This window comes from Podarcis filfolensis (assembly GCF_964270895.1).
Source record: "Podarcis filfolensis genome assembly, chromosome: 7".
Classification (NCBI taxonomy): domain Eukaryota; kingdom Metazoa; phylum Chordata; class Lepidosauria; order Squamata; family Lacertidae; genus Podarcis; species Podarcis filfolensis.
The window spans coordinates 39,312,791-39,325,850 of NC_139603.1; the positions used below are offsets into that span (position 1 = coordinate 39,312,791).

The window sequence follows — 13,060 nt, forward strand, 5'->3', positions numbered from 1 at the left end:
TATAAGCACCAAGGGACAAGAAGTGAGAGGCAGTTTGGAATGTGAGGCTCTGATGTCTGGAAGGAGAACCAGATGAATATTCGAACAAAAATAGGCCTGCACTTCAATAGGTTAGTAAGGGTTGAAACTTCAACAAGAGTCCTTGTTGAGGCCTAACTGGAGTGGAGCAAATAAGGTCATCTGGCAAAAGAGTTTGAATAGGTTAACGAACTGCTTCTGAAAAACTGTCTTAGTAAAATAAATTCTATTTAAAGTGACAGTAGCATGTTAATTAATTGTATACTTTTAAAGAAACAGTACTATATTAAAGAAACTACATAAGCTTGGGAGTGGAAGTTGGCAAAATGAGTTAGAAATACCTGCCTTCCCTTGCCATGGTTTTAATAATGGATACACCATATTATTGCCCTAAATTTTACACCTACATGGTGAAATAATTAAGTCTTTTTCAGTCCATAGATGTTAGGCTAGTATATGCTTCTAAAAAGGAACATTGCTCGTTTTTTAATTCTACAATCCTTATAACAGTGTCATTGTGCCATTCTGTTTCAGAATAAAAGATGTACCTGGAACCATGGAGAGAACCACTTCACACATGTTTTCCTTCTCACAAATTATGTAGTACACATAGACAAGAGTTGGGCATTTATGGAGAACATTGCAGAAATTATCTGATAGCAGATTTTACAGGGGGAAAACAGCAGGCTTTCTTTCAAACCTAACATTACTACAATTTCTGCTATTATTCCACACAACAGGAACAAAGCCAGTTACAAAGAAGACAACTATGAGGAAAAGGAAGAGACAGAGAGAGAAGTTAAGAGCTCATGCTATCTTGTCAATGTGATTCCATCTGAATTACAAACTGCGCAATGGGACTGCCCTCTCAGCCACTCCATCTCATTGGAAACTTGCCCTTTAGCCACTTATATGGAAATGGATTCTGACAGTGTGAATGCTTGCTGGAACAAACATCTTTCATTACAAGCCAGTCATGAAGTTAACTGAGGAGATACAAACATAAAAGTTGCAGTATGGGGTGACAGTGACAAATATTCACACCCCATATAATCTATTCTTCTCTTACCACAAACTTGTTTATTTTGTTGGTCTATTTAAACAGGACAATCCAATGCATGTCTTTTCAGCCCCATTGAGTTCAATGTACCTGATTCCCAGAGTATAGGATTGTAGTCTAAATATCCAGGGCTTCATAATTTTTTTGGAGGGGGGGAAATTGAGCATGTTCAGAGAGCATTATTGAGCATGTTCAGAGAACATCATTGAGCATGTTCAGAGAGCATTAACTCTAGTCAGCTTCAAATCTTCAAAGAGAAGGAGAAAGGACTTCAAGGCAGGCCTATGTTTCCTGAAAATATAATTATCTTAGCCCAGTGCTTTCCCTAGTGGCTCCTTCAGTTTTTATCACATCAAGAGGAAGCCTTAGGTCAGAAATAGGGAACACAGAACAAGTGTGTTCCATGCAGCTTTCTACTGTAGCACAAAAGACACTTTTGCGTTGCCTGCAACCCTCACTAAGGATCTCAGCCTCCATTTAAAATAAATTAATCTGCAGTTCATGTAATTGGGACAGGAAACCTAAAGACAAGACACTAGAACATCAGATGAGCTAACAAACCAGAGAATATATTGCCTGCACTCGCAATTGCTTGACTCAACTGTCATTTAAATAAATAAATAAAAATTATTCACCAAATTACACAAAAAGTGACTACTGAAGATAAAGATAAGATAAATATAGGAAATAAAAAACCCATATACTGTTGATAAAAAATACCAAGTATAATTGGGCCACAACTGTGGCCCTGGTTCAAAGGTAAAACAAATGAATTGCATTCTGCCATTATAACCCAAAATCCTAGGGGAAGGAAGGTTTATCTTTAATGTCAGATTGTTTAGAATTCCATTTACTTATAAACCACCTCCATGCTTTTCTAAACTTGCTAGCCTTTCTTTACATAGATGTAACATGTAATTTTATTCATAATACTGAGATTCTATACTTTTAAAAAGAACATTATTTCAGTCCTGGTGCATCCTAGGTTTTCCCACAATTAATGTGAATATCCTTACGAATATGAGCAAGACAAGTTACTAAAGTTAAATTTGAGTTGTTGGGATATCTAACTCACAGGAAAAGGACCCAAGGTACAATAAAACACTTCATCCATTTTAAACTAAAAACAAGAGTACAGTGGTACCTCAGTTTATGAATTTAATCCATTCCAGAAGTCCGTTCTTAAACTGAAACCATTCTTAAACCGAGGTGCGCTTTCCCTAATGAGGCCTCTCGCCGCCGGTCCCCTTCCATTGTTCGGATTCCGTTCTTAGACTGAGGTAAGGTTTGCAAACCAGTACACTACTTCCGGTTTTGCGGAGTTCATAAACTGAATCGTTCGTAAACAGGACTGTTCTTAAACTGAGGTACCACTGTATATATGATCCAAGCTGTACCACCCCCAGCATTTCACCAACTATCAAAAGAAAAACACATCATCTGTGGCTTGGAATCCATTACAAACCTGCACATTTTGTATCAAAAATAGCACTATCTGGATGTGAGTTTCTTTCATACAATTCATATCACATGAGAGAGATTAAGGATAATCATGCTAGACTCTGCCCTCTGTCACATCAGCATCCCATTCCTGCTGCCTATCATGTGTTGGAGATTAGCATCTGCAGTAGGGAGCCTGTTCACCTTACATAGTCTTTGCACAAGATTTAGAACTGCAAATTGTGTGTGTCTGTGTGTGTGTGTGGGAGGTGTCTATGTGAATACATGAGGCCCTCAATGCACTCAAATAAAAGGTGGGTGGTAGGTATGGACAAACACTGAAGATGGAAATGCTAACTTGAACCACATGACTCACAGTGGGTTTCTAGAGGGCCCATACTTCATCCTTTCAGAACATATTAAAGCTCACTTGAAAGCAGGCAAGTGTAGATCTTTAAAGGTGCTGGGCAAAACATTTTACTTGAAACAGAACTCTTCTGGTGAGAAGAGTTAAATATTGTAAGTAAGTGAACTTGAAATCAGTGTTTGATATATATTATTCTATCACTGTCCTTTTAAATAATATCCTAAAATGAAAAAAGAAAACTAAAATAAATCAAATGTATTGAGAATATTGACTGTCCCCTAAATGGGCTCTTCCTTTGAACATCTTGTTGCCTAAAAATTAATGCACTCAGTTCAAGTTAGTGGGAAGGAAAATGCCTGTGTGAGTCAACCATAGAAACATTGCATGTTCTCAATTTGCTGCAAGGCTGCCTGTTGCACAAAAGAAAGTGGCTTAAGCAAAGGACAAAGTGATTTAGAATGCTATGATGGAAATTCTTCATAACTTCAAAGTTTTCCCCATAATAATATGCTCTCAAAATGTGGTTTTTTTTAAAAAATGAATAAAAACCAGAGTTTGTTCATGTGTATATTAACAATCAAATATGTTGCTAAACAAGGTAAGTTCAAAAAAAAGGGGGGGGATGAAGACTGTATTGTGGCACCTAGGCAAATGTAGTCTTCTGACCACTGTACAATGACATTTATTAACCTTTATGATGCCTTTATAATAAGCTTTATTGGTTTTGCTTCTTTAAAGACAGGCCTGATCTATCAAACAGAAGAGCATAAACTGGAATTCTTGAGAGCAAATATTGTTCATGGCATAACATCACTGGCCATGCTCCAGAAAAGAGCACATCTTGTTCCTTTAAAAAAAGATCATGCCACAATCCAACTACTATTTAAACTTGGGAAGCTTCAAAAACAGCTTGCAATGTGACATGGTTAATGTTCGGCATTAGGGAAAAGAGGATGTATAAAGGCATACACACATGGACACCACATTCAGAAAAATAACACCTTGATGGGTGTTCCATCTACCTATCAGGGCTAACTCCATGTATTAAATATAGACTCTGAGGGAACATATGGCCTAAAATAACTAATGTCATAAGCCATTTTTCAGTATCATGTTAATGTATCCATGGGTATTAAGCTTCTTAAAGAAGTCTGATTTTGTTTTTATTAATTTCACAATTATTCTCCTCCTAATGCAGCAAATGCCTTTTGCAATATTGGAGTGAGATCCTTACCCGTGCTTTTTGTTCCATCTCCATCATCAATCTTTCATGTTGTTCAGCTATTGCCAGCGTTGCAGAATGGACTTTCTGATAGATCATCTCGCCTTCCCTTGTCTGAAAGGTGAACAGCCCTTCTCCTGTGTCGCACATCCTAGAAAAAGTTCTAAATTAATTTATTTTATAACGCCTTGATAAAATAACCATGCATAGTTGGGTTCTTCTGGTATTCATATTGCTAATGAATTATTATGGCAATGGGTGCACAGTATTATTCTGTCAATAGATCAATGGATTTCTAATGACATAGGCAAAATTTAGTCTTGACATTGAAACTGCTTTGAGAACCTTAAATCCATGCATTTAACTTGTGCATATTCGGCTTTACATGTGTGGCAAAAATAAAGATAAATTAAAAGGGGCAGAAAAATAAAGTCTGTGGTCTTTATGTCACCCTCAAAGAGACAACACCCTGTGGTCTTTCCTTTTTGGTGGCAACCTTGCTGATGGTGCATCTGCTGCCCAAGGCAGCATTCCTATTATGTTCCTGGCCAAGGAAGATGATACAGTTAGGCAGGGGCTGATAGTAACCCTACAAAGAGGACCCTACAAGGAGTCAGCAGAGTCACTGTAAAAGGCCACAGAGTATGGGCAAACATATGTCAGAGTTCATCTCTTTATTTGTCTGGGTTGATGTCTGTTCTCGCTCTCCCACTGACGGTCTGATGCTGGAACTAGTTCTTTAAGGTTCAGGCATTCACCATTTTATGCCCTGGCCAACAAAACTGATGCTATCAGCTACAGACTGCTGTAAAACTGTTGAGTCAGGTGGGCAGTTCAGGATAACAGTTTCAAACATCAGAATTATCTGTCTAACTTGTGCCTGGAAGAAGGAGATCAAGTTCCACTTCCAGCCTACCTTCCTTGCTTTTCATATTGAATTTCAGCTTCTCCCATGGGCAAAGACCAGATCATTCACCCCACTTGGTTTCAGAGTGATCAGCTTCCTATATTACCATATCTATAGAACAGGGATGGCACATGTGCCAGGTTGTTGGCCCTTGTATATATTTTTTAAAAATGCAATTGGCCCATTCACTTGAGTCAAGAAAAGAAGGAAGGAAGGAAGGAAGTGGTAGCTGCCACAGTGACTGTGAAGTGCATTTGAAGATTGCTGCCTGTAAGTGAGACTGTGTTTGGACAATCATACCTCATCTTAGTCAACCCATATATGCATGAGACATTTGCCTATGTACACTGCCTGTCCCTTCCTCTGCTCATGCTAACCATGATTAAACTGGAAAAACTCTAATTACTCATAGTTTGGGTAAGATTTATGTTGCCACAAAAACTCAGGTTAGCATAGATTTAGCAGAGCAAAGCTTTGTGGCCCCAGTCCATTTGCCTGCATATTCTCCATTGGCATGTGAAAGAATTTTCCAAGTCCCATTATGTCATCGAGCACCCAAAATAAAAAAGTTCCAGTTGGAATTTTCCCACTTACACTGTTGTGGAAATACAATTATACCAGTGCTATACGGCTACAATGATAGGAAAAAAGCCAGGAGCTATACAAGGAAAATAATTTTCAAAAAACAAAAAACAAAAACCAAACAGCAAAGAGCACTGAGGCTGTGCTGGTAGGGTGAGATAGTCAATAAAGAAAAGGTTAAAGCACATAAAAGTTCACAATAAAAGCTTGCAAAGGTTAACAAGTAAAGATGAGAGTGAAGCCAACCAAAGTTGAGCAGGAAATGCAATTAATCAAAGCAGCATATCTTGACAGCAGACAAGCCCTATAGGTGAAAAAAAGGTCATAGAAAAAGTAGAGAAGACCTGTAAATCAGTGATGACACAGAACAAAGATTAACAACAGGAAGAACATGGAGTAAGTAAAGGGCAATGAAGAGAACACACAGATCTAAGTAGTTCAGTGTCTGGTCTGCTCTAAAAGGTGTGATATAGTCATTCTCAGCTGTCTCCAATCCATTAAACTCAAGAAGTACTTGACAAGGTCCAAAAGTTCTACTGCTTCACAGAAGGGTTCTGTCCATGTGATAGACATTTGAAATTTCCAAGAAAGATTAAAAACATGTATCTTGGATTCAGGAGTCAACTCACTAGTAAATATTGGCCCTGCTTTTGTGACTCGATGTGTTGCTCATAATCATTAGTTTGTGGACTTCAGTATATGAATTCCTCTTGCTTTGAAGTGCATCAGGCTGAAGTTGACAGAGGCAATATTTAAAGAGGTGGGAGGACCATTGGAAGCTGGTTTCACAGCTATTCTATTTGTTCAAAACTATGATTCTTAGGGTTTATGGAACTAACAATATAAACTCCTTTTTAGGTGATGAAGAGTCAGGAAAAACTCAGAAAAGTTCAACTGTACTTGTCTGGAGCAACCCTTCCTAATCTTGAATACTCCTGGTTATGTATGTTGTGGGCTGATCAATTCTGTTACTCAATAGGAAGGTTCTTCTGTCTTGCTTACTTTCTGTTGTTAGTGTTCCAGAAAAATATAATGTTGTTCTCAGGGATAAAATCCAATTTCTACAGTCTTTCTTTGTAAGTTCATAGTAACAGTAGACCAACCCCCCACTCCAAACACAAGCATGGCTTGGGTGTTTTTCACAAAGCTGGGCAGTGACACAAACACCTTCCATCCTGAATGAGGAATGTTCAAAGGGGCACTTCACAACAACAACCTGCTGGTACAAATGGATCAGCTGGTGCACTTTACAGGATATTATACATAAAGCAATGTGGAAAAAGAGTTTTCCTTTTCACCGGGGTAAGGCATTCCATGCCTGGTATTTTCATCTTCACATCACTCCTCCTCTATCCATGCAAAACAGAAATTTTAAAATATACTTATTATATAAAATAACATTTTATTGCCCCATGTTTTAATAATGGTTTTATCTACTGTTGTTATTTTAATAGCTATGGGCTTAGTCCATAGATTTATTTTGAAGGGTTAGCTACAAAACCTAAAGTTATACTAAGAAAGTTTTCATGAGACAGATGTTAGTCAGTTTGAATTGACATTTCCCAATCTGGTTTTTAGAGGGCAGATGCTAACCTTTAAACCCTCCTTTGGATAATCTAAAAACTATGCCAACTTGGCAGGTTTCTTGAATCCCTCTCAGAAATATCAACTGAAGATGGAAAAGAAACCAACTACAGTAAGGAGAGGATGTGAAGTATGTAATACAATATTAAGATGCGGACATAGGACATCTTTGTATGGGTATATTTGTTTGCATGATGGATACATGTCATATTTGTGGCTAATATCGCTCTATATTTTGCACTTACTTCTTATAAAACAGCATTTCATATACCACATAATGCCCCCTGCCCTCCCATAACCTGACCAGCTCAGAAATGGCACTTGCATACTACTGATCTGTCAGTCAGCACAGTGTGAACTTCAAAACTCAATGGCCAGCTGGTCCTCAGCCTTCACAGTTCTATCTGGAAAAGAGCCACAAGAGATTTCCCTCCCCTCAGCACTGTAATTACTGAGGAGATCACTAGACAGCCATCTTAGAAGTGCCTTCAAATTCACTGGTGCTCTGCTTGGGCTACACAACACTACACTACAGGCTTGGTCAGGAAAGAAGTTCAGCTTAGGTCAAAACAGATCAGAGTCATGTGTCACTTCTGTGCCGACCAGCCTCCCTTCAGTTTTTCTAGCACTGTGGAGAGAGACACCCCAGGAAGCCTCTGAATTATTTCAAAGGTCTCTGAGGTTATGGAAGTGTTGAAAGATCTCTCAGCTCAGATGTGGTGCACAACTCTGCATTGAGCATTGTGCTATTTGTACCATTCCCCCAATAGGAATAGTATTGACTGTGGAGGTAGATACAGCATGCTTATGAACAAATTAAGTATTCAGAGAGCCCACCAACTTCAAAACATAAAGTTTACCTTAAAAACACAACACCTTTGCAATAAAACATGAACATAGACTGAGAAGGGCTCCCCCCCGAACCATCAGGTATTCATTAAGAAACCGTATTAAACTTATCTATATTACATGCTGCACTGAATAATAATATAAACACACAAACAAAAGCAGGCTGGTGAAGCTAATTATCTATACAGTTTTAATGATGCACCCACCTTTTCCAGAGATGGAAGCAGTGGAGCAAACTAACATGTTGTCAGATAATTAATCCTCGAGAATTATAAAACCCAGTGCAATGGAATGAATTATACATATTATTTAGCACACCTTGCCTGGCTTTGGTGCTTCTGCTTAACAAAGGCAAAATAACAGTACACACGCACAAATTTAGGAGTCATAATGGCATATTCCAAAATCTGAGCTTCTTTCCTATGCTAGAGCAATCATTTATTAAGCTTATATTAGTCTTAAAATATTGTATTATTTGGACAAGAATTTTTTTTTATCCTTCTTACCTTTTATCCTTCTCACCACAAATATGACAATTACATTCCTTCAAAAATGAAGAGAATCTCATGATAAGAAATAAAATACTTATCTACCTCCAATGTTACAACTTCAAATAGGAAATAAAACCATCCCAGGATGGTTAAGAACCATAGCGATGTTTTTATTATGTTTTTAGATTTGCCATAAGCTACCCAGAGTGGCTGGGGAAACCCAGCCAGATGGGTGGGGTATTATTAAAATTATTATTCATACATATGATAACACCAGGCAAACAGTTCCATGTCTACCACATTGTAGGGTACCTCAAAAGTTCAACATGTAAGGAAGCAAGAAACAGGGATTTCACCTACACCAGATATCAAGCCAGAACAAGTGATGAGTTTTGCTTCTTGGGTGAATTTATTTTATTTCATTTCATAAAATGAAATGATACACTGCTTAATTGTAAAAAAAACAAACAAACCCTCAAAGCAGTTTACAAAAAAGATAAAACAATAAAATTATCAAGAAAAAATTACAATACAAAAAGTTAAAATACCAAACAGGTTAAAATTCAGATCAACCCTCTAAGCATTACCTTCCTAAGCATCTAGGCAGGCTTGTTTAAAAAATAATGTCTTTAGAGGGCACTGAAAAGATTAGAATGAAGGCACCTGCTTGATATCATTCAGCAGGCACTTCCAAAGTGCTGCCACACTAAACGATCAGGTTCTTACAAATGCAGAATGTGTATTATGTGGCACCTGTAGCAGTGTCAGTTCCACTGATCGAAGTGGTTGAGTGGGAACATGCGAGGTAAGGTGATTTCATAGGTAAAATAGTCCCAAGTTGTTAAGATACTAATAGCAACACATTGAACTTGAATTTATGCACAAAACAAAGCTCATATGACTGCATTTCCACACAGAAAGGGAAATGACAGTGAGCATTCATTTTATAATGGCCTCAGAGCCAAACAGCAAATTTAAGAGGGTCTAGGCTGACACCACCCATTCATGCCAGACAGTGAATCCACTAATCCACTGAGCTTTGGCATGTTCCTGTATCCTTTGGTAGTTATTTGGTCCTACCTCCTGGCTTGTCCTTTCATCCTCACTCACCTGCCCAGGCATAATTACTTGGCTTCAGCTCAATTATCACAAGCCGCAATCTGTTTGTGACCTGGTTGTAACCTGTGGCCCTACAGACCAGAGCATGGCTATATGCTAGGGCAGAATTTAGCTTAACTTGAACGCTAAATTTTCCCTGTAGGATTGTAGGGAGGAAATGTGGTAAATATGAGAACACAGCAAGTTTAAAAGTGAACATACTGCATTAAATGTTTATGGTACTGAAATGACATCTTTAGTTCTTGGTCCACCTTGGGGAAAAAGTTGTGATAATCTTTTCCCATTATTTATATTTTTCATCTGTTCCAGTTTCTTTTTTGCTGGATTATATATGTTGTACTCCTTTCCACTCCTTTTTCTTTACAAGGCAAAAGAAACCAATTTATCTATTTATATTTATTTTTAACATTTCTAACCTTCATCAGAACATGATAACAGAGAGGAGTACAACCACTTATCTAGATATATCATTAGTCTTCTGTGGATGTGCTGCCTAGGGTAAATGGAAATAGCAATCGTTTAAAAACTTCCCTATATATTATGCCAACTGTGCTATCAGATATCAGCAGCTGTCTGACTTTCAAGAGTGGCAATCTCAAGATACTGACTACACACAGCAGAAGATGGATGCCCACGGAGAGTCTCTCAATCCTTTTATGTCATGCATAAACTTATCATTCAACCTGCCCTGCCTTTAGCCATGGCTCTAATTCCCAAAGCAGCTGATCACAGCAGGGCCCTAACAGTCTCACGACCCTGGTTTTGCAGTCTAGGCCTTTAAGTCCCTGCGGACCAGTTAAGGATGTCAGCCAGCACTGTCTGCTCATTCCTCTAGTTTTTCCACCTAGCAGATGCCAACCATATGGGGTATGCTGCAGGGGACAGAGGGAGGGAAATACTAGGACTGATGTTAACTGAAGAACTATGCACAAATTATCCCATATGGATATACATATAACATTACACATTTACCACCACCTGAAAGCAGTATCACTACCTCCAAAGCAAGCTCTGAACCACTGAAATGAAATAATATCAAGCTTGCCTATCATGAAATGGAACAGAAAATGTTTTGGCATGCTTGTCATCAAAACAAGGTGTGTCAACATCATGACTGCAAATGTTGAACCAAAGCTCCATATTCAAGAGTTTACCTGACAAAGATTCATAGCAACAATTGATACAGTGCTGTTAAATAAGACTTTGAAATTTTACTTCTTGCCATTTACTGTTGCTTAAAAACCATACAGTTAAACTATTGCAAGTTTACCAATCCAACTCCCGGCTCCAAAGCTTGATCCTCCCTGCATTTCTCTCTACAGTATTCCAATTTATTTTACATTGCAAGCGAAGAGTATGAGCAAACATTGTTTTCTATACCAAGGTGATTCAAGGAAATGACCTAAGCCAATATGGCAACAAATCACAATAAACAATCTCAATCGGATCTAGGAAACATTTGTTTTTTAATATAGCAAAGAGACCTTGAATGTAAAGCAAATTACACTCAACAAACCTCAAAATAAAGATGTTATTTCAGTCTTTCTCTCCAAAGCCTAATGCTGAGCAAGACAGGCTCATTATTTCAACCCTCATTTATCCTGGATGCCAACAACCAACAGTTTCACAAAACCTACTACATTTATGTACATATAAGGAGGTCCCTTCTGAAGACTAAAAAAGTCCCCATGCTCACATATGTCTCCTCTGCCTCTTTTCACACATTGATTCTGGAGCTTAAGAAGGATTGTGTATTACTCCTAAATGTTATCCCTAGAGCTAATGTCACATTTTGCTTAAATGGTAAAACAGAAGGGTTACTCTAATCTTTGCTTATCTGTCTGCACTACTTAAAACTATTACTTTATACAATTTACCATAGTTGGCAACCCACAGCAAGAAACTTACAATAGCCACACACACACACACACACACACACACACACACCATAATCAGGGCCAAGCTAAATCTGACACTAGAGTTTTCATCATTTGGTAGATTCCTTTTATCAGCACCATGGACAGCTATAAGACTGAAAGCTCATCACCAGCATCTGGTTACATTCTCTGCATGGACGTATACAAATGCCCAGTTTATGTGGCAATGCACTTGAAGCTGCTGCTAGTTTATAGAACGACAGAATTGTAGAGTTGGAAGGTACAATGCAGGAATCTCAAAAAGTCATCTCCATTCCTTTTTATAGGTCTGTTTTGAGCATGACATATATTAGATATTGCTAGAGATGGGTGATAAAGTCAATTCTTATTTATTTATTACTTCTATATGCCACCCTTTACTCAACGGAGCTCAAAGTTATGAACATGGTTCTTCTTACCCCAATGAATCCTCAGCATAGCCCTGTGAGGTAGGTTAGGCTGAGAGAGAGTGACTGCCCCAAGGTCACCAACAAGTTCTGTTGACACCAGGAATGTCTGAAACAGCTGCTACCATGTGATAAATTCCAGAACAAAGCAATAAATTCCTGAACAAGCAATTCCTGAACAAAAGTGACAAATTGGAAAGATAAAAGTCTATGACAAATTGTTGTAAGATTTTTTTTTTAATCTTTTTGAAAACTTAGGTAGGTATTCCTCAACTTGAGCATGATAATCCTTACTTGTGCTACTGGTTGCTCTAATATTTTTGGCTCATGTTAACAGTCCAGTTTCCCAGATTCTATCATTCACAAAAGTTTTAGCTGAATCTTTATGAGCTAAAGCACACTGACTTCAGGCACACCAATTGCGATACGAAAAAGTTCATGGCTTGGGAACTGCAATTTATATTCTTGTGCCTATTTTTAGGTTTTTATCATCCTTCCCTTCCCTTCTTGGTAATGAAACCATTAGACACACTCAGTGGGAAGACCAAATAACAGAACTGATTCCTGCTCTTGAGCAGTTATGTTCTGAAAAAGCTCATTTTAGGCATTTAAAATGTGGACTGAAGTGTCTGACCCTGACCTAAGCATGTTAATTATAATGTCTGTAGAGGGCCTACGTATGCAGATGCAAAAGGGTTTGCAGCTCCTTTGCAAAGAATACTCCACGGCTGGACACGTGGGTTGTCCACAGACATTCTAATTAATGCATCTGTGGTGATGGTCAAATCTGCCACCAACATGCTGCATTCCTCAAAAGTTTATTATAAATGTTTTAAATGCCTGAAAGGGGTTTTTACCATTTGGCATCACACCTTCTAGGCTCAAAACAAGCATGCGGCTCTTCTCTCTTCACCTAAATATGGATAACTGACACACATTTGCTGCATTGTCAGCGTAGATAATGTGTGTTCAAAACCACAACTACAACATGTAGAATTTATGTCTGCTGCCAGCTTAAGCATGCTTACTTATTCATCAACCTGAAATGTCTTATGCTTCATCCCATTTTATTATGGCAAGTACACTACCCTTTGCTAA

General features: G+C 38.2%; 1 protein-coding gene across 1 annotated transcript in view; it reads right to left on the reverse strand.

The window, feature by feature from the left end:
• DOK6 (docking protein 6) overlaps positions 1-13,060 on the reverse strand; it is a 183,983-nt gene that overhangs the window by 48,296 nt on the left and 122,627 nt on the right. Inside the window, exon 6 of the mRNA XM_083622655.1 lies at positions 4,120-4,258. Within this exon, the coding sequence (XP_083478781.1) occupies positions 4,120-4,258 (139 nt within the window). The remainder of the gene's footprint in view (positions 1-4,119; positions 4,259-13,060) is intronic.